The sequence below is a fragment of the Desmodus rotundus genome, chromosome 2 (genome assembly GCF_022682495.2).
Source record: "Desmodus rotundus isolate HL8 chromosome 2, HLdesRot8A.1, whole genome shotgun sequence".
Classification (NCBI taxonomy): Eukaryota; Metazoa; Chordata; class Mammalia; order Chiroptera; family Phyllostomidae; genus Desmodus; species Desmodus rotundus.
In genome coordinates, this window is record NC_071388.1 from 58878028 (window position 1) to 58901366 (window position 23339).

At 37.5% G+C, this 23339-nt stretch overlaps 1 protein-coding gene across 1 annotated transcript; it reads left to right on the plus strand.

Moving 5' to 3' along the window:
* Positions 1-214: 214 nt before the first annotated feature.
* Positions 215-22128, plus strand: SELENOT (selenoprotein T). The gene is made up of 6 exons (XM_024556294.4): positions 215-445; positions 15089-15199; positions 15742-15868; positions 18556-18643; positions 20633-20786; positions 21391-22128. Exons 1-5 carry the CDS (start codon positions 309-311, stop codon positions 20755-20757), a joined length of 588 nt encoding a protein of 195 aa, XP_024412062.2. The 5' UTR covers positions 215-308; the 3' UTR covers positions 20758-20786; positions 21391-22128.
* Positions 22129-23339: the final 1211 nt, after the last annotated feature.

Below are 23339 nucleotides of genomic sequence, written 5' to 3' on the forward strand. Positions count from 1 at the left end.
CCAGGCGTACCTGGAGCTACAATTAATTGGCTACTCTGACACCCCACCGGTGCTCCTCTCCTGCCGTACTTCTCTCTACCCACCCCAGACTCTCTGCACACACCCAAGATGGTGGGTCAGGACAGCGAAATTTCATTCTTCCTCACTGAGCATGCGCAGGCTCTGGGGCTGCGCAGGCGCTTTCCTGCCTTCCCGCCCCGACCTTGGAGGATTGCGCCTGCGCCGTAGGGAGCAGGTTAGCTCATGCTCGGCCTAGGGCTGGCCGCAGTCTCAGTTTGAGTGTGGTTGAAGAGACTAGGTTGGATAAGATGAGGCTTTTGCTACTGCTCCTGGTGGTGGCGTCGGCCTTGGTCTGGAGCGATGCCTCGGCCAACCTGGGCGGTGTGCCTAGCAAGAGATTAAAGATGCAGTACGCCACGGGGCCGCTGCTCAAGTTCCAGATTTGGTGAGTCAGTGCGCTGCGCCCGGGTCGCCCCGCGGCGCCTCCGCTCCGTGCCTCTAGGTACGCCAGGCCCTGGCTCCACGGCCTAGCTGGACGGACCTCCCCGGCCCGGAAGAACGGCGGCAGCAGCCTTCCGCAGTCTGCCTTCTCCCGGTCCCTCCCCAGGAAGGCCAGTCTTCCCTCTTTTCCTCCACGCACGTCTGCTTGCTTCTTTTTTGCTTCCTAGAATGGTGGGAATGAGTAAAGGGAGGGCATGAGAAAGTTAAATACTGAAAGGCGAGGACGTGGGGACACTTGTTAGTGCGGAGGACTGATCCGCGGTGTCATGCCATGGCTTCCCCTGCTGCCTACGGAGCTGGGCGTGAGTTGGCGCAGCTTTGGTGGAGGAGCCCCCAGCGTTTGCCAGCCAGTTCACTTTTCCTCTCCCCTTTCCGAGGGTTATGCCGGGCAGCCGAGTCACTGCCCCGCTAGGTGAAGGTTAATTCGGGTCATTGAAGGGGCCCCGCGAGTGATAGACACCTTTTTCTCCAGGCGCTGCCTGCCTGGTGACTGAGTGAGGGAGTAGGGCTCCTGACAGCCCGAGGGCGTGGAGAGGGCTGGGGAGGCTGTTTCTTAGTTTGCAGTTTCCAAAGTGTGTTTGAAAAAGGAGCAAAAAACCGTTGCTCTTCTGACAACCGTTCCCTCGGAGACAACTGGATCGTCTCCCCCTTTTCTCTCTACACCCACCTCCCGGCGGTTGTCTGCCCTGGCGTCTCTTTCTACCTTTCAGATTTCCACTTGCGCATTCAGAGAAATAGAAAAGGAAAATTCCATTAGTTTTAGACTTTGTACTTTAAGTGATTTTGTTGTTACCTAGTTAAGTATTAGAACAGTAATGCATTGTAATAAGGTAAATGGGTTTGGGGAAGTTTTGAAAGACTCATTTAAAATAAATAAACATGGCAAAATGACAGAAATTAGATTATGTATTGCAAAAGGTGACTTTTTTTTTAAAGAAAGAATGATCAGATTAGTAAATCATTGGAGTACTGATACTTTGGAATATTGGTGTTGGCCAGAATGCATTTAAAATCAGCTTTTTCAAGCTTCATGTATTAACGTAAGGGTACTAAAAGTTTAGACTTTATACTTATTAAACTAGCTTTTTGCTTAATCTTTAAAGACTAAGCAATTAAAAAAAGCAGTAAGAGACCTTTAAGAGTCAGAAAATAAGATGGTGAGACTTCATTTTTTGAGTAAAAACTAAAAACCTTGAGATTTTTGTGATTAAAAAAAGCTCTCTGTACTGTTTACTATGATATATACCTGACATATATCATCTTTCATATTATACTGCAAATGGGAGATAGGCTTGACCATTTTAATTTATTTTTAAATAAGAAGCTGGAAGTCATATTAGGAACTTATAAATACTGTAATATTCTTAAAATGTGATACTTTTGGATTCAAGTAGTTTAAAAAAGATTGCAATCTCCACATTTTGTAATGTTTTTATTTTCTACGTTTGTATCTCTTGGCTTCACATGTGGTTTTCACAAAATACTCTTATAGTTGCTTACATTGGAATACTTGTAACAATAACATGTGTACCTTCCACTAAGGGTATTCATAACAAAGTATTTAAAATGTGTAAAACAAATGTAGGGAAGAGCATTTAGTCCTTCAAAATTAACTTAAAAAAAAAATCCTAAGTACTGTATGGCAGTTGAACTTTTAATCCTTAGTTTTTGTTTCTTTTTCTTCCTCCTTCCCTCCCTCCCTCTTTCTTTCTCTCTCTCTCCCCCTTCCCTCTCTTCCCCCCCCTTCTCTATCTTCCCTTTCTCTCTCCTCTTCCTCTTCCTCTTCCTCTTCCTCTTCCTATTCTCTCTCTCTCTCTCTCTCTCTCTCTCTCTCTCTCTCTCTCTCTCTCTCTCAACACACTTGTCCCAAAAGCCCAGTAAGAATTTTCTTTTTTAGTCAGGGAGCATGGCAGTATGTACAGAAGTGCTTTAGTTTTTCTTTTTCATTTTTAAAAAGGTTTTATTTATTTATTTATTTTTAGAGGGAAGGGGAGGGAGGGACAGAGGGAGAGAAACATCAATGTGTGGTTGCCTCTCATGCGCCCCCTACTGGGGACCTGGCCTGTAGCCCAGGCATGTGCCTTAGACTGGGAATAGAACCGGGAACCCTTTGGTTCACAGGCCGCCACTCAATCCACTGAGCCACGTCAGCCAGGGCTTTCTTTCTCTTTTTAATCTGCAGATGAGAAATAACTTTATTAACAGCCCTACCAAATACAGGTAAATTTAGCTTGTTTGTTACTTTTTCCCTGCAGAAATTAATTTGTATGCAGTAAGATAAATACTGGGTTTCTGGTTTTGGTAGAAATTCTTGGACATTTATTTGCAAGATTGGGAATGGAGAGGAAGCTAAGAAAATTGAGGATAAATATGTGAAAATTCTTTTAATTCTATTTGAAATCTGAGTGCTGTAAAATGCAGTTTTTCATTAATTACCACTGTTTACAAAGACAGTACTATTTTTACTTTCTTTCAATTACTTTGGACCCTTATTTTATATTTCTTATGACTACTGTAGCTTAATAGATCATCTGATATTGTACCTCTTTTGTAATTGCTAATAGAAAAAATGAGTAACAACACACAAATGGAATTGAAGGGAGAGGGATCAGGTGTGCAAAATAGCTTAAAACAAACTTGATTATTCTATGTTTGTGTAAAAATATTCATTCAATACTTGTGCCAGGGACTAAAGATACTATGGTGAACAGGACAGATATGGCTCCTCATGAAGCCTACAAAAATGGCATAGTGTTACTTTACATACCTGAGTGTTGGTTTATTATGTCAGTTGATTGAGCAATCCAATTGGGTAAGTTTGAGGATGCTGATTTCATATTTGGGGAAAAAGTTTATCCTGTTTATTTGGATGTTTAAACATTGAACATAAAAAAGGAAGTTCTCTAATCAGAACTTAAAGTTCTATTCTTACATTTTCCTTTCTTGTTATTTTTATGTGTAAATGTATTCTGACAGGTACTGTTTGGCATGGTTCGTATGCATGCTTTAATTTCCCCACATATGTGATTTAACATGTAATCAGACCTATAGTATTTAATTAGTTATTGCAGTTTAAACTCTGCAGTTAATAGTTATTTGAACATGTGACAATTGATTTACTAAGAATAGTAGATAAAATAAAGATTTTACAACATAAGCAGAATATAGCAGAGCTTTCCGATGTTTGGTAATTTAAGAACCCACTGCTGTATTTTTAGGACAACCAAATTACAAGTGGAGTTTTAATACATAAATGAAGCTACTTCTACTAAAAGAAAAGATTTAAATTCATTTAAATTTACACCAGCTCAGCTTTTGTTTTTGTGGTATGGAGGCAAGAAAATAAAGACTGATTTGGATGTTGATATTGGTCAAGATAGTAAAATGCTGAATTGAAGAAAGCTGAGCAATTGTGAGTTGTAGAGATCATGTTAGTTACTGTAGACGTAACAGTTGCATGTTCAACAAATATTTGAGCATCTGCTCTGTGCAGGCACTTTGTTTGGTGCTGGGAATTCAGTTCGGTGCTGTCATAGGTGTTACGGGCAAAGTGGAAAGCAGTCATTAATCTGTGGACAAAACAGTTAAATTACAGTTCTGTTAAATACTGTAAAGGAAAGTTATGTGGCATGAGAGAGGCCTAGTCAGGGGACCATAGAAGGTTTCCATGAGGAAATGAACTTTGAACTGATATTTGAAGAGTAAAATTTATTTAGATAGAGCTTTCAAGCAATGGGAATAACATGTTTAGTGGCCTTGTGAGAGAGAACATGATTTCTTAAGGAGGCCAAGGTGGCGTGGGCCCTGGACTGTTTGGCAGGCCGTGTTAAGGGAAGATCAGCTAGGATCTCTGTGGACAAGGCGTTCCAGGGGCCAAAGAGTAGATGTGGGGAGAATCTCTAGGGGAACTGTTGGAATTGCCCAGGAAAGAGACGATGGAGCTTGGAATAGAAAGATGGTAGTAGAAGTAGAGAGTAAAGGGGATAGAGATCTTCAGGAGATAAACTTGGCAGTTCTTGATGATGGATTACATATTTGAGGAGGAGAGAAGTGTCAAAGATGACTCCTGAATTCTGGAGCAATGCTGTACCATTCACTGGAATGATAAAGGAGACAGATTTTATGGGGTTTTGGCCGGGTGGGGCAGGGCAAGGGAGTAATCCTGAATTTTTAAGACTAAAAACACAGTAGCCAGGGGAAAATCCTACCAAACAATTTTCATTTCTCCCATATAGCTACAGTAACTGAAACTAAAAACTTAAATAACCGTTTCTGTGTCTCACCAAACTTAAGATATGTAAAATACACCATTATTTTGTATACTACCCAGAAGAAAAAAATACTGCCATTTAAACTGTGACACACTAATGATTATAAGATAAATCCTTATGTTTTAAAAAGATGCTAAATAGAGGGAAAGTACTTGGAATCAGTGAAATAATGAGTAATAAGTTCATCCAGATAGTAGAGTAATACAGTGTTAAGAGAGAACAAAGAAAACGATGGCTACTCCAACTACCACTACATTAGATTTTTAAAGTTCTGTAATGTTTACGTGGAATTTTAATGCCGTTTTGTCTAACCATATTAAACAACAAGTAACTGCAGCATGTAATTGAATACTATGTAATAGTTTCTACTTAATAATGAACAAAGTATTTTAGTTCAAAGCTTTTAGATGTAGGTAATATGTTTAAAGATTTTAATCTATTACAGAAAATTGAAATTTGTTTACCTATAGTTTGTCATTACAGTAAGTGGTAGAATTCAAATTGAATACATCATTTAGAAATACTAATATAACCTCATAAATTTTGAATTAGGATAGTTACTGGGAAATTGTGCATTTACTGGATAGCAGTTGGGAGTCCCAGGATCTTACTTGATCTGCCTCTTATCTTTTGAATGACTTTCAGGAAAATAATTTCTGTAGCTTACAACTTGTTCATCTGTAAAATCAGGATGTTGGTTGCATTCCAATTACTTCTAGTATACAATTCTATTGTGTACTGGTAGGAAGCTTAAAGGAAAAAAGTGAAAGCGTGCATATGTGTTTCATTTCTGTTTTTGTCACTTGAGAGTTGTTAGAGCTCTCTGGTTCCTCTACTAGTCACCTTCCCTGCTTTCCAAAAAGGAAGTCTTGGTTTTATGTGTATGGGGTCTGTCCAGAAGGTTTCAGCCATGTAATATGAAAAATAGAGATTTATTGAAGAAGATATAAGAAATATTGTACATAGGACAATGACACCTCAGTCCCCTTCAAAGTAGGCACCTTGAGACCTCACACAGTTCTCGCAATTGCCATCAACTGCCCTGTCGTACTTTCCTGAATCTCACTGAAGGTCTGAAATCTCTGCACTTTCAAAGGTGATTTTAGTTTTGGGAAAAGCCAGAAGTTTCAGGGTGCCAAATCTGGGTTGTAGGGGGGCTGAGTCACCTGGGTGATTTAATGTTTGGCCAAGACAGACTGCATGGGCCTGGTTGCGTGAGCAGGCACATTGTCATGATGAAGCGGCCAGTCAGCAGTTGCCCGTAGCTGTGGACTTCTGAATCATCCTTGTTTCCGTGGAGGACTTTTCAAGCTTAATGCAAAATTTGGTGCAGGTTCGGTGCTCTACTTGCTGTCATTTTGAATGCCACAGCCACCACAGTACCTGTGCTCACTCAGTGGTGTCTACCGCCCCCAGTGACTAGTGCAGTGAATACGTGTGCATTCCAGTCCACTCTCTTTGGCTGGCTGTTTTCCTGACAGATCTCGTATACCTCTTACATTGACCTTACAGACCTTCTTACATTGACTGGAGTGGCCTGGGATCGGTGAGGAAGAAGTCTTCCACATAGGTTTTATCAGGAGCTGCTGATAATCAAGTCCCCATTTTTAGGCCCTTTTTTTTCATGCCACTTTTCCCCCCTCTTTTGTCCACTTTCTAGGAAATTATGAATTTGTTTTTTTACAGTAATATTTGAAAACCAGATGTTTGCTGGAAGAGACAGACATACAGTAAAATATTCTGTTCTGAGTGTTCTGAAACAGGGCATAATGAGGACTTTAAAAATCCAGAAGACAGAAAGATTGCCTATTCAGGGGGGTTGGAAGGCTTTGCAGAGAAGGAAATAAAATCTTGAAAGGTATGGGGAACCTCAACCAGGAGATACAGGGAAGAGCTTTATAAGCTAAGGGGAGAGTATGTGCAAATGAAGCCTTACTCAGCATGGAGGAGGGAAAAGCACAGAAAATGAGGAAAGCTGGAGTCAGATAATCAGTTAAAAACAGCTAGCAGAGTGTACATCCTACCATTTATAAGTGCTTATTATTATAATTTATTATTTGTGTGGTCTTTAAAGCTATTATGAGGATTTAGTAAAATAAGCCTTTGAAACTTTATTGTGATTTTCAGCTTTAAAAAATGCAAATAGCTTTCTAGCCATAAAAAATAATACATGTTTGTTGTATGTGAGCACTCCTATTTGTAATTTTTTTAAAAAGCATTTACCAGGTTAGTTTATTGTTAACTCCTTTAATATCTTGTTCCTTGTGTGTTTTATAGAGCACCTGAATTCATTGCTTAGAACATTTAGAGCCGGTGACGTACCAGAGAAATGTGTATTCCTACTTCATCTACTAAAGAGAATGAAGAGAAATAAAGATTACTTTTAAAAATTCAGTTTTCAGTGATTAGTGAGCTATTGGGCTGATCACTGTTGTAGACAATTAGAAACTACAGTATTTACAAAACAGCTTCCTGATTTGTTTGGTGCAGCATGGGGGAAATATCAGTTGAAGTTATTGGGATGTAAGTAGCAGCAGAAATCTATTTGAACTGGTTTGAACAACACATTTTAAAATATACTAAAGAATTGTTTTAGAAGCCAAAGGCAGGGGTATAGCAGGGCCTCAAAACAGGCTGAAAATAGAAAACTGGAAAGTCTAAGAAGACTTCATCCCCTGTTTTTCTGGTTCACGTTTGTACTTTTCTCAGTAAAATGTACTTCATTTTTCTCTCTTCTCAGAAGATCTGCTTACTCCTCTTCTCAGTCCTTTTGAAAGATTATCACTGCTCTGTACCCACAACAGCTCTGGTGTTAAAGGTTCACCTGCGTGGAGATAATCATTTTTTAAAATCCCAGTTCATCTGAAACATCAACTATGGCAAGGGGTAAAAGGATCTAATTCTATGTGTGGGTGAGAAGACAGTTGGAAGGCTGTGGTATTATAAATAAAAGGGGAAGGTGATTTTAGGAGATGGGAAAAAATTATAAGTATTTATCTTATAATGGTAAATATCTGAGATTTTGTTCTTCTTTAAAAAAATTTTTGAGAGTATGGTTATTAAAGCTGGGGACAGTGAAACAAGAAAGGGCCTGAGATAGAAGGAGCAACAGGAGAGAGCCTAGGTGGGCTGCTTTGACTCTCTAGAAATGTTACAGGAAAGGAGACAGCCAAGGCGGGGCTACTGTGGGCTCACTGAAAAGGCAGAGGAAAGGGGGCCTTGGAGACAGTTTCATGGGGTGAGCCTGGGTAAAGCTGCTGCTGCCCACTGCTCTCTTGGGGACCCTTAGAGTTTAGGAGAAAGAAAATTCACCAGGGCTCTGGTCAGGTAGTGCATTGGTTAGAGCATCATCCTGATACACCAAGGTTGAGGGTGTGATCCCTGGCCAGGGCACATAATAAGAATCAACCAATGAATACATGAATAAGTGGAACATCAAATCGATATTTCTTTCTCTTTCCCTTACCCCCCCTCTCTAAAAATCAGTAAGTAAAAATTAAAAAAAAAAGAAAAGAAAATTCACTTGAAAAGGAGATTTAAGTGGGATGCTCCAAGGAGGGCACACCCTGTTTTACTAAGTGCTTGTGAGAGGCTGGGATTTGTGAAGGCCCAACTTTGATATAAGTAAGCTATTTGACTGTAATTAGGTGCAGATGTATTACAGAAAAAGGGAAGAGCAGGGTGGTTGGCACCATGAATTAGGCTGAAAACATGATGGACTTTAAAAAGCACAGAATCTATTTCAAATAGTTAGCATTGACAGAGGATTTTTCTCTATTTCCTAAATTTGCTTTCTATTCATTACACATAGATCATATAAGTTATATGCAAGTTCTTTTAGAAAAGTATTGTGTGAAAAATATTTTAAGTTGAGTAGTTACAAAAGTTGACTGCATAAATAAGACATTTCTGTATTACTAGAAAGAGATTTGCAAAGTGATTAGGACTTAAATTTAAGATTGCTTTTCAAGATTTAAATTTACTTCCTAAGGACTTTGATCCAGGGACAGAAAGAATGGGTAGCCGCTGCGACATATTTTTAGCATGTTTAGGTATTTATGTGTTAGAAGCATACTAGAAGTCATAGTTTTATTTACTGACCCAGACAGAATGGAATAGCTGGGTGTGGTGGTAGAAGTGGAATGATTATTGGTCCTTTACCATGTATGTATGCCTTTAACATTTTGCCCACCTCAATTTAATACTACACATGTTTTATTTTCTGTCAGCAGTATTGATTGCTGTTTCAAAACAGAAAACTGGTTTTGAGAAAAACAATTATATAAGAAAAAAGTTCCTTGGTTTTTCTTTACAAGACTGGAGGCAAATACAGAGAAGAAAGTTTACTTATGTGTAAATAAACTTGTCTAAAATACATTTTTTGTGTGTCTTGTAAATGGCTTTCTTTTTCAGAAATAAGAAAGGTACGGTTTTAAAGTCTTGGATTTCAGGGTTATGGGCTGATTATTTCTGGAGTTTGGTGCAAAGATCTGAGACTACATTGAAGATACAGGACTAAAGAACCGAGCATAGAATTAGGCTTCTGAGCACAGGAACCAGAAAAGTGGGCGACTGGGAGGAATCTGACCAGTAGTGTTTGTCTGCACATAGACACACCTCTAGCTGGAGCTCTTGGGGCTCTCCTGAGTGAAGGATTGGAACTCTCAGAACAAATGTGAGGGACTCCTTGGGACCCACAGGCTTAGATCTCCTTGATAGAGAATCTGTGTCCTCATCATGGAAGAACCACAGAGATCTCTGTGTCCAGGAGGCCAGCTGTATGGGCAATTGATTATGGCATTGTAGACAAAGAAAACCTAATTCCTGGACACAGGGAAGGGTAGCTCTTGCATTATCTAATTGTTCTATTGGGGTCTAATGCAAGGGGCCCAGAATCTCATGTCACAAAGTCTGTGTTCTAGTCTGTCCCCTCACTCACCACTCACCACTGCATACCCACTGCCTAATATAGAGTTTGTTTGACACATAGTAGGCAGTCACTAAATATCTGAGTCAATTAATAATTGATGCATGAATATATAACCATGGAAAAGTCACTTGATCTCTTTCAGTTTCATGTTTTTCTGTTCATCTATAAAAAAGGAAGTTTCAGCTCAATTAACTAGGTCTCTAGTTCTGAAAATACTGCATTACAAGTTAGATACTATCATTTTAAATAACCAGCTCCATTGTAAACACCAGAGCAAACTTGGGCATTGAAATCAGGTGGTATTTCTTGATTTCAGAATAGCTGGGTATATAGGTAATCTAGATTATTTTTATAATAAAAGCATGATTAAGAATTTCTTATAGAAAAAGTAATTGTGGCAAAATACAAATACTTGATGAATCTAACAATGATAATAATAAAATATTGGATAAGTTAAATGTTTAGTAAGGATAAGGTACCTAGAGATTTATAAGTTTTTTAAGTAGTTAGCCATAGAGATTTCTCTGCGTTTGAAAAAATTTCATACTTTTTTTAAAAAAGATTTTATTTATTTATTTTTGGAGAGAGGGGAAGGGAGGGAGAAAGAGAAAAAAACATGGATGTGTGAGAGAAACATTGATTGATTGTCTCTCACACACCCCCAGCCGGGGACCTGGCCTGCAACCCAGGCATGTGCCTTGACTAGGAAAAGAACCTTTTGGTTTGTGGCTCAACCCACTGAGCCACACCAGTCAAGGCAAAATAATTTCATACTTTTAATGGAGGAAATCTTCTGTGAAATTTTTATTCTAAATGTAGGGAAAGTATGAAGTATTAATTGTGAAGAAAGACTGACGAATTTCTCACTTTTTTTTTTTTAATGAGTTTTCTTACATTGAGATCTGCTAATCGTTGGGCTGTCTCACCTTGTCAGATATAAACTTGCTGCTGTTCTCTTTGGTTGGTGGTGATGGTTGGTATGTTTTTCCTTGTTGTCAGTGAAATTAAAAAAAGCTGCTACCTGAGGTTTTACTCTACTATAACATAATTGCTGATCCTTTTCTCTGTACCAAGTGGTACTTTCATTGCTTTATTTTGAGTATTTATGTGTTCCATAACTTAGAACTTAATGTATTTAAGTGCTATAGAAATTGTATATATTTAAGGCAACGATTTGATATATGTATACACTGTATGTTTTGAAATGATTACTACAAAAGGTTATCCATCACCTCACATAATTCCCTTTGTTGTAGTGAGAACATTTAATATCTCTTCCCTTAGCTACTTTCAAGTATACAGTATTGTTAATAATGTTCATCATGCTGTACATTTGATCCCCAGAATTTATTCATTTTAAAACTGGAAGTTTTCATCCTGTGACCAGTGTCTCCCCATTTTCCCTGTCCGCAGCACCTGGCCACCACCAGTCTTCTCTGTGTCTATGACTTCAGCTTGTTAGATTCCACGTAAGAGTAAGATCTCACAATAGCTGTGTTTCTCTGACTCACTTCAGTTAGTATAATGCAGTCAAGGTCCATCCATGTTACTCCAAATGGCAGGATTTCCATTTTTTCGGCTGAATAATTCATTGTATTATACATACCATGTTTTCTTTATTCATTTATCTCTTGTAGATGAGCCATGGTTGTTTCCATGTCTTGGCTGTTGTAAATAATGCTGCATTGAATGTGAGGGTGCAGATATTTCTTTTTTTAATTGAATTTATTGGGGTGACATTGGTTAATAAAATTACAGGTTTCGGGGATACAGGTCTACAATACATTATCTATACATTGTATTGTGTGTTTACCACCCCAGGCCAAGTCTCCTTCCATCACCATCTATCTCCCCTTTACCCTCTTCTACCTCCCTCCACCCCTGCTTCCCTCTGGCAATCACCAAACTGCTGTCTATGTCCATGAGTCTTACTTTTTTTTTCTTTGCTTAATCCCTTCACCTTTCTTATCCAGCCACCAGCCCTCTCCTCTCTGACAGCTGTCAGTCTGTTCTGTGTATCCATGAGACTGTCTGCTGCAGTCATCGTGGGGGTGCAAATATTTATTTGAGATAGTGATTTCATTTCTTTCAGATATATACCCACATGTGGGATGCGCATATACCCACATGTGTAGATCAAGTGGTAGTTCTATTTTTAATATTTTAAGGAACCTATGTACTGTTTTCCATGGTGGCTGCACCAGTTTACATTTCCACCAATAGTACACAAGGGTTCCCTTTTCTCCACATCCTCACCAAACTTACCTTTTTTGATAATAGACATCCTAGCAGGTGTGAGGTGATATCTTGTTGTGATTTTGGTATGTATTTCCCTCATGATTAGTGATGTTGAACCTGTTCTCATGTAAATGTGGGCCATTTGTTCAGGGCCTTTGTCCAGTTTTTAAACATATTATTAATTTTTGGTCATTGAGTTTTATGATCCTAATGTATTTTGGATATTAACTCCTTATAGATAATTTGCAAATGCTATTCCTGTAGGTTGCCTTTACATTTCGTTGATGGTTTCCTTTGCTGTGCAGGAGCTTTTTAGTTTGATGGAGTCCCACTTTAATATTTTTGATTTTGATACCTTTCCCTATGTTTTCTTTTAATAATTTTAAGGTTTCAGGTCTTACATTCAAGTCTTTAATCCACGTTGCGTTGATTTTTGTGTATGATGTAAGATAGTGGTCCAGTTTCATTCTTTGCATGTGGCTGTCTAGTTTTCCCAACATCATTTGTTGAAGAGACTGTCCTTTCCCTATTCTATGTTCTTGGCTCCTTTGTCTTAAAAATTAATTGACCATATATACAGGGGTTTATTTGTTGGCCCTCTATCCTATCCCATTGATCTATGTGTCTTTTTATGCAAATACCATACTCTTGATTACTATAGCTTTGTAATATAGTTTTGTTACAGAACCCCTTGGGTTCTGTTACTCTGGGTTCTTTTTGCTCACTGCCAATTAGAACTGTGGCCCTCAATGCCAGAGTTTGGTAAAAAGGAAAGGAACTATTTATTCCAAAGTTATACAGGTTTAGAATAGTGGCAGAATTCTGCTGTTAAATCTCACTTCGTTTAGAAACAAAGAAACCCACAAACACACAGTCCTGTGCCCCCTTACCAAACCAGACCAGTTAAAGGTACTGTCTCTCAGGAAAAGAAATAGAAATCTGTAGTTTAGCTGGGCAGGTTGCCATCTGTATTCTGGCTTCCTCCAGTGGGCTGTGCTCAACCAGGCCCCTGCTTTTAATCCAGAACTGCATCCTCATGGTGGGCTGGGGAATCCTTCTGCATCCTTTCAAACCACATGGTCAAGAGTGAGCGTGGCTGCTACGTCCTGCTTTTCTGCTTCTTCCTAAGCTGCGTGGTCAAGAGAGCCCCCTCTGTGCTCCCAAATAGCATGGTTAAGCTACAATATGGCTGTCACACCTGGGTTTAAATCCCTGCGCTGATCTCTCTCCGTAACCTCATTTCCGACTCTTTCCACACTGGATTATATCTGCCAGCACTCTGGTTTCTTCTGCCTTTCGGGGCTGCCATTAGTCGGGGCAAGCTTGGCCCAGTGACCTAGACTCCATGCTGCTTTCACCTGTACCGCAAGCCCCTCCAGCTATATAGCTTTGCAGGTTAGAGCCAGGGCCCATTTCCCTTGCTCCAGCAGGCACAGCTTTTAACATTACTAAAACATTGGCCAAGTTCTTTAGACATGCAAAGTAACTCTCAGTGGCCTATTCTGCTTCTCCCATCCTTCATCCCCCAAGTGATAGCTGTGGGGATTTTCTCTATTTTAGGGGCCTTCTAGCTCAGTACCCTATTACAGTTTGATATCGGTAAGTATTGAGTTGGTCAGAAAGTTTTTGTTTTTTTTTTCTGTGAGATGACTTTAGTAGTGCTTAGTTGTCTTTAACTTCATTCAGAACAGTTTTGTTAGATTGTAGTGTGACAGCTGTCATATCAACATGCATTTAAAAAAGCTTACTCAAAATTGAATTTTTGTGAAGCCATCTTAATATTGAAGATGGAAGAAAGTAAGCAACATATTTGGTGTATTATGCTTTATTATTTTAACAGAGGTAAAAACACAACTGAAATGCAAAGAAAGATTTGTGCAGTGTAAAGAGAAGGTGCTCTGACTGATGGAAAGTGTCAGAAGTGGTTTGCATAGTTTCCTGCTGGAGATTTCTCACAGGATGATGCTCCACGTTTGGGTAGACCAGTTGATGTTGAATGCAATCAAAGTGAGACATTAATTGAGGACAGTCAACATTATACCACTCAGAAGATAGCCAACATACTCAAAATATCCAAATCAATAAAGTTATTAGTGAAAATGAAAAATGTGTCTTTTATTTTTATGGAAAAAAACACATGGACTTTTTGGTCAACCCAATATGATTCCTCCAGCTTTGTTGGTTTTTTTTTTTTTTAAGAATGTTTTGGCTATATGAGGATCTTTTTGTGGTCTCATAAAAATTTTAGGATTGTTATATTTCTGCGAAAAATGCCATTGGAATTTTGGTAAGGATTGCGTGGAACTGTAGATTGCCTCAAATAGTATGGACAATATTAATTCTTCTGATTCATGAACATGAGATATCTTTTTATTTGCATCTTCTTCAATTGCTTTGACAGTGTACTTTTTTTCCCTCATATGCACTCTGATGGCATTTCCCCCTTTTTGGGGCAACATACATCATATATGCATAATCTAGCTGTTCAGAGATTTTAATGAAAATGATCGGGTGCTGTTGACTTAATTTCTGGAGTAATGGTGCGGATTTACTGTCATATTACTGAAAATTATCTTTCCAGTCTTTGTTTTCCTTTGCAAAGTAGCATCAAATTTTAGAGTTAGAAGGCATAGAGAAGTTATTTAAGTTCCTCTTACTGTGATTGAGCAGGTATGTTTGCCCAGTGAGGGCAGAGTGGGAATAAGAAGTAGAGTTTCATGTCTAATGCCTTGGTATTTTTTTAAGCTTCTAGTGCCCCAGTTTTGGAAGTCCCTATTTCAGATGAATAAGAGTTGTTTTCATTTCAGTGTTTATGTAGTCATTGATTTTTTTAAAAAGGGAAATTGATTTGTAAATTCAAAATACATTGACATTTATGAGTAGGTATTTGCTGTTGTCCAACAATAACCCAAATCAATAAAGTCTAATATTCTAATGAAAGGATTTGCTTGAGGGTAAGGTAACTTACAAATGTGAAGTTTGTGGGAAAAAACCTGCGCACACCCATCATCCAGCTCAGTCATTATTAATTTGTGACTGTTCTTGAGAAACACTTTTAATCTCAGTAATTTTTAGGCTTTGTCTAACTGTGGAAGAAATCTAGGCATATTCTCAGCCACTTACAGGAAGCATTTTTGTTTTTCTGCAGTGTTTCCTGAGGGTATAGGCGGGTGTTTGAGGAGTACATGCGGGTTATTAGCCAGCGGTACCCAGACATCCGCATTGAAGGAGAGAATTACCTCCCTCAACCAATATATAGGTAAGTAAATTTTAGTAACTTGAAAAGATTTTGACTTTACAAACTTTTGTGAATTAGTTTAATTAACCTTCCTTGGTTATGATGATTTCCTCACTGGTGGTAATAACATACAGAGACCACTGTTTCATAAATAGCAAATACAGAAGAATTTTTCTGTAAAAAGGGAAAGAGATTTATTTTCTAGATGACATTCCTTCAAAAGATGTGGGGTTTTTTTTCTGTAATTGTTATTGTGGCAATCGACTGTAAACTCCAGAATTTTTATAGTCAATGGTGTAGAATTCTGTACTGTTAATAGTATTTTTTAAAGGCCAATGCCATGTACTCTTGTATATAATCCTTTAAGTTAATTTCTAATTGATTTAATAGATATAAAATATTTTTATTTTAAAACTGTACAATAAACTAATTACTATCTTTTTCACCAGTTATAACTTAGATTTGGTGTCTGGCAAATATCTATACACATGTACTTGAGTTATGACATTTTGAAGTAAATGAGAAATTGTGGCTTCTGATGAATTTTTCTTTTCTTTTGACAGACACATAGCATCTTTCCTGTCAGTCTTCAAACTAGTATTAATAGGCCTGATAATTGTTGGCAAGGATCCTTTTGCTTTCTTTGGCATGCAAGCTCCTAGCATCTGGCAGTGGGGCCAAGAAAATAAGGTATGTAACTCAATAGCTTTGGCAGCTCTTAAGTTTTTAGGCTGTCAGCGAACACATTTCAGTGAATTTTTTTAAAGTACTTGTTGCTGGTTCACCTGATCACATACTTTTTTTTTTTTAACTTAAACCACTTTTTATCTCTGGGCAAGGCACTTATCCTCCTTTGGTTTTCGTATTTCTTTAAAGAGCATTAGTTTTCATATTTCTTTAAGAATGGTTAGGTTTTACTTTTTATTATTTGAAGGATAGGGATATGTTACTTTAATAGAACCTGGTCACAAAATAATTTAATACCTGATTTTGATTATATATTGTAATTAGGCCTGATCATATCTAGCAAAACATAATATATACATAATGTAGGTCTTTTATACCAACTGATATGGATATTAATGGGTTTATTCATATTAAAAACAGGATTTAAATTGTTCTTATCAAAACATACACACACACTCTGTTTATATTATTTGTCCTTTGACCCTGTTCATGGTAAATCTGTTGAGCAAATTACCTGAAACAGTCAATACATACATAAGAGTCTTGTGCTATTTTTTTTTTTTTGGTAGGGTCTTTGCTGTATAGCATACTCTTTTTCATCTGTTTTACTTAAAATCATCTTTTTTGGAGGGTCTTCCTTTCTGCTGTAAGAAATGGGACTAATTTTTATTTAGATGAGGTGATGAGATGATTTCCTTCTAAGAAGCATTATCTTTTGGAGTCCTATGGCCTTGTCCTCCTGGGCTGAGACTACCTCTGGCTGACTCCTACATTAGCTGTACTTTTTCTTAGGGAACCACTTATTTCTCATAACAGGCAAGGCTTCTTTAGATAAACATCCTCAGGTGGTACTACCTCTAATTGAAATGTATCTCTACCCTGTTACTAACAAAACTGATTTGCGTAGGATTAAGAATGGGAAGTTAAGTACTTATTGATAATGTTTTTTATATTTATTGCCTTCAAAATATCTTTAATGCATATTACTTCTATAGATATATAAAATTGTTGATCTACTGTGGAATAGGAATGAACTTGAAAATGTAGCTTATATGACATTCACTTGTATACTGTTCCCCTGAAGGTAGACTTTTATTCCAAAATGCTAGGGTAACCTCTATGAAATCAAAACCCACCTAGCTCAAGGGGAAGGTGGACAGGGAAAGCCCTTTCTCATCACTTTGGGCATTTTGATTTATTTTTCTTAAACATATTTCTGTGAGTTGACATCCTTACTACATCCTACTTTTAGTCAGGTCATTTCGTTAAAACTGCACTGTCCATCGGGGAGCTTCTAGTCTTTTTTTGGGAGGATATAGATTTGCCTTCAAAGGTGAATGAATGTAATTTAATATGCCAGTGCTTTCTAACCTCCTTCTTCCCTTAGTTTGTCTTTTGAGTTCCTGGGCCCAATTTGTGTGTGTGTGTGTGTGTGCACGCACACACGTGTGTCTGTCTATAGGAGGGTTCCCACCACACCAACAATTACTGGACATCAACAGGGTGTCTGAGAATTCATCTCAATTCTTGCGCTTATCTACCTGGAGATAGCATCAGATTCCACCTGTTAAGAATTCAGTCCTACAAGACACCCACCCACCACCACAACCATACACACACACACACACACACACACACACACAATTCAGATGCCAGTTGGAAGCCCAAGCTGTTACTTGTGCTTTTAATAAACTGGCTACAGACTGGAGGTTCCCACAGCCTTCTCCCTGGGTTTGTTTAATTTGTTAGAGTGGCTCACAAGAAGAACTCAAAAGAAATACTTGACTTATTAGATTACTGGTTGATTATAAAAGGATATAACTCACAAACAGCCAGATGAAAGAGATGCACGGGGCAAGGTATGTGGGAAGGGAGCTTTCATGTGCTCTCCAAGTATACCATTCTCCTTGCATCTTTATATAAAGGTTCACCAACCTGGAAGCTCTTCAGTCCCAGTCCTTTTGGGATTTTCGTGGAGATTTCATTATATAAGCATGATTGATTAAATCATTGGCAATGAATTTGACCTCTATCTCCTCTTCCCTTGCTTGAAACAGAAATTGTCCACACTCTAATCATATGGCTGGCTTTCCTGGCAAGCAGCCACATCATTAGGTATGGTTCAAAAATCATGTCACTAACAAAAGACAAGACACCTTATCCATTACCATCACTTAGGAAATTCTAAGGATTTTAGGTGCTCTGTGCCAGAAACTGGGAGGAAGACCAAATGCATATTTCACAGTTTGACTTAAAATGACTTGTTTGGAACGTGGACAGGTTGTATTGAATACGTGGAGTTGCTGATTGTTGCGTCAGTAGTCTCTTGTGAACTCGTTCATTATATTGTAAGAATAGTAAAATGAACCCTTCTTATTCTGGCATTCTTTCATTAAACTTGCTAAGGCTATTAAGAGATCTCTAGAAATTCTATCTCTATTTCATGAGTATCATGTGTAAGTTCTCCAGCATGTATAGAACTGAATTAATGTTGCATTTTTCTTTTTCTGTGTATATTATTGAACATATGAAACAGCAGTAATAGTTTGTCTAGAAACTTTTAAAGTAGAACTAAAAAGAGCAATTACCAAATAAAACGAGGCTATTTAAAGGTTACTGTGTCTTAAGTTGTCATGTTGTTTTGATTTCAGGATTACTTTGCGTATATACTTAATTATATTTTCTTTTAGGTCTATGCATGTATGATGGTTTTCTTCTTGAGCAACATGATTGAGAACCAGTGTATGTCAACAGGTGCATTTGAGATAACTTTGAATGGTGGGTTCTGAATAATTTGCATTCTGTGATAAATTTTAAGTGACTTATAATGAGCATCAGGCTTTTCTGTTTCTCATAATATACTAAATTATCTCTTTATATGGTCTTCATCTATTCTCATGGCTTTAAAAAACATCTGTATGATGACCCCTGAATGTATAGTTCTAGAGAGCTCTAGATCTGTCTTCTAGGTGCTATACCTGGGAATCTCCTACTGACTAACTCCTGCTCCCAGACTGTTCATTACCTCTGCTCCCTGTAATTCTTGTATACTCCAGTTTGCTCCTTACCTGGCATTTCTCGTTTATTTAATGGCACCGTTATCATTCTACCCAGTTACCCATGTTAGCAACCTAGGGTGACATCACTTTCTCCCTTACTCTTTATACCTGACGGATTACTAAGTCGTCTCAGTTCCATCTTTTGCATTTTTCAAAAATCTACTCTTTATTGTCATTGGCGCCACTCTACTCTAAGCTATAATTGTCTCGTTACCCTTTAATACATTCTTTAAACTAAAGGTTAGCAAACATGATCTATGAGATAACAATAGTTTTTACACTTTTTAATTGTTAAAAATATCAGTATTTTGTGATACATAGAAATTACATATGAAATTCAAATTTTAGTGTCTATACTTAAAGCTTTGAGTTTCATCAATGAAAAACTTTTGGAAATTTATATTTATTCCTCTAGTTGTGTAAGTACCTATATTGTTATTTTGCCTCTTCCCCACAAAGCCTAAAATATTTACTGTCTGGCTTCTCACAAAAAAAATTTGCTGACACATGCTCCAAACAGAGTAATTTTTAAAAAATGCATATTTCAGCCCTGGCCAGTATGGCACTCTGCTGGTTGGAGCATCGTCCTGTAATCCAAAGGGTCGCGGGTTCGATTCCTGGTCAAAGCACGTACCTAGGTTGTGGGTTTGGTCCCCATTCCAGGCACTTACAGGAGGCAGCGGATCAAAGTTTTTTTTCTTGAATTGATGTTTCTCCCCCCTCCACCACGCCCCCTTCTGCTCTCTCTAAAATCAGTAAGTGAGCCCTTAGGTGAGGATAAGAGAAAGAAAAATATGTAAAGTGCACATTTCATCTTCTTGTTTCACTGCCTTAAATTTATTAAATGTGTTTATTTTGTTCTCAAAGACCAGAACATTTAACATGGCCCAAAGGCCCTGCATGTCCTAGGGATCAGCAAACCCTGACCTGAGGCCCCTGTCCCGTGCTGCCTGTTTGTAAATAAAGTGTTATTGGAGCACAGCCATGCCCCTTCATTTGTGTGTTGTGTGTTGCTACTTTCAGGCTACCATGAGAGTTGAGTAGCTGTGACAGATTGTATATCTATTCAAAATGAAAATGTTTACTACTGTCTGTCCTTTTACAGTTCACTGACCCCTGATCTAGTCCCTGCCTACTTCTCCAGCCTCCCTCATACCACTCTTCTATATTTCAGCTATCTCTTAACTTTTAATTATATAATCTCATTTTTATATTTAAATTTTTAAATATATTTTATTGATTTCTTTTTAGATGGAGGGACAGGGTAGGGGGAGAGAGAGAGAAATGTCAGTTTGTCGTTCTACTTATTTATGCATTCATTCATTGATTCTTATATGTGCCCTGACCGGGGATAGAACCCACAACCTTGGCATATTGGGACAATGCTCTAACCAACTGAGCTACCTGGCCAGAGCTAATCTCTCACTTTTAATAATAGTAAGTGCAACGATGCCTTTCCAGCCTCTCTCATCTCCCTCTCATAGAATCTTCCAGTTTTAATTTTTAGTACACAATTGTGATTTTGTAGCTATTTGTATAGTTCTTTTTGTATTCCCCTACTCGAGTGTAAACTCCATAAGAGCAAGGTTAATCCTTTTGCTCACTTTCATATCCATAGGTGTATACATAGACAATAAATATTTGTGAAAAGAATGTTCATTACAGAATCGTCTTTAATTGGGGGTGCTGGTACCATTTATTTTTATAGATGTACCTGTGTGGTCTAAGCTGGAATCTGGTCACCTTCCATCCATGCAACAGCTTGTTCAAATTCTTGACAATGAAATGAAGCTCAATGTGCATATGGATTCAATTCCACATCATCGCTCATAGCCCCACCCATCAGCACTGAAAACTCTTTTGTAAGTAGTTTAACAATATAAGAACTATGTATAGATACCAGTTAATTCTCATCACAAGTCAGCAAAATACTAGATACTACATATATTACCACTTGAGTTTCCAACTTGGGATTATCAGATGGATGTTTTCTTCATTAAAGTTTAGAAGAGATCAAGAGAGTTTGGGTCTGCCAAAATGAAGTTGTACTGTTATCTTCAAGGCTTAATAATTGGGCTTGTAACATCATTTTTAACTACAAACTTCTAATGGCCAGAATCGATATCTTATAATACTAGGATGTTTGTCTATATATATATATATAGATATATATCTTTATATATATCTATATATATATAGACAAATATATATTATATATATATATAGGTATATATATATATATATATATATAAAATTCTCTTTTTACCTTCAAATAACTAGTTCCTAAGGGTATGCAAATTCTTTTAACATGCTCAAGATAGACAATTTGTAAACCAATAAAATAAACAGAGAGAGAGAAATGTTAACTTTTGATAAGCAGAGATGTTCTCACATCCTCTCTGATCAAGAATTGATTTTACAGGAGTGAAGTTTGAAATAAAATATTCTCTTTTCTGTGTCTTTCAGACATTAAGGGATTTTTGCAAGAGCAGCGTGACTGACATTATGAAGGCCTGTACTGAAGACAGCAAACTGTTAGTACAGACCAGATACTTTCTTGCAGGCTCGTTGTACCTCTTGGAAAACCTCAATGCAAGACAGTTTTTCAGTGCTGGCACATTTTGGAATTCTGCACATTAGTGGAGTGCAATAATACTGTATAGTTATTTTTTCTCCCCCAAATCCACTCAGTTCATAGTTTTTTTAAAATGTAAACATTATTTCTTGTACCTTTATTTCCTTAGTCATATTTGAAAATGCAGCAAAATGAGTTAGAATTTGGTTTTTTCCCCCAAAGATGTCTGTTAAATCTGTTGTGATTTTATATGAATTTTCCTTTTTTATAGTTTAGAACTGATCTTTTTGGGAATATAGTTCTCAAATACTTTCTAAGAGTTTATCAGACATCTCTAATTTGGTCATGTCCAATTTATATAGATTTCAAAATACTGCAGATTGTGAACAGTGCATTATACAAGATTATGGGGGTCAGAAATCCTATATGCAGAGTACTCTACCAATTTGTGTGTATGTGTGTGCGGGTGTGTGTGATTACCAGAGAACTACTAAAAGACCAACTACTTTTTAAATCCTGTTATAGTTCAGGTGTCTTGCCTTGACCAATCTAATGAATTAACTGGGCCTTTATACTCAACTCAATAAAAAACTTAAGTGGATATAAATTAAATAAAAACTTTGAATTTATTGCCCAGCGTACCTGTTCACATTACATTTAATAGTCATCTGCTTGAATTTTTGTTTTGACTTACAGATAATTTCATGAGGGACACACTTCAGATTCACACACAGTAATAGGTAATTTACCGTTGATGCCCACCTCACTAAAGCAAATGTAGTTGAACCTCTTCACCTGCAGCAGTGCTAGGTGAATGGACGTCACTTGTCTAATTTAACTCAGCTAGTGTATCATAATTTTACTGTGTTTGAGTAACAGAATTGGAAAAAAGTTATTCAGTGAATTTAATATCTTGTAAGAGTTCTAAAAAGACTGTGAGAGTAATTTAGCAGAAATAGGACCATAATGTAGAAAAATAGTCATATAGCAACAGTCATCACATACTTTGGCCTCCATATAGGAATAGAATTGGTAGGTCCAAATTTGTTAGTGGAAGTAAAGGGATTTATGGAAGAGTTATGAAATAATTCAACATTGGGTCCACCAAACACTTAGCACAACCGTATACTTTGTCATTGAGTATTTGTTAAATGCATGGAATATACTGTAATCTCTGGCTGACAAGAAGTTAGTCTGCAGAAAATTGATTAAAATGGCTTATCTTTTTAATTAAGACTGAAGAGCTGTTAACCTAAGTTCGTATAGTGGCAAGAGTGAATAAAAACAATTTAAGCTGGGAAGTTACTTACAGGTTACTATTATTCAGGTGTAATAACATTTTGTTATCTTTGACTAGGGCTAAAACCTTGTTAACTTGATTTGTACCAGCTCAAACTTGTTAACTTCTGTAAGCTGAACATACTGCTGAGTGTGTCTACGGTCTTCTTCAGCTGACGGACATTCCACTAGTGACAGTTAACGTTTTGGCACTTAGACCTTTTGTCCTCAAGCCTTGGCTGTTCCCGTGTACCTGTCAGGTCAACCATGAAGAACCGAAAATTTGATTTTAACTTTTCCCATGTTTGCCTTGGGTGCATAAATTGTCTTTTGGAGAATAGCTTTAGGTAGCTTAGACTCTGATAAAGCTCAGCTATTTTGTTGATACCTATCTCAATATTGTTGTTTTATCTTTGGCCATATTTAAATCTAGGACTTAATGGAATTTAGTGAAAAATTAGTGGGAAGCATGAATATAAAAAGAAAAATTTAAGGGAAAAGGGAAAGTTTAAATGAAGCTATTTAGAATATAGTTTTATTCCTAACATTTCAGAATGTATTA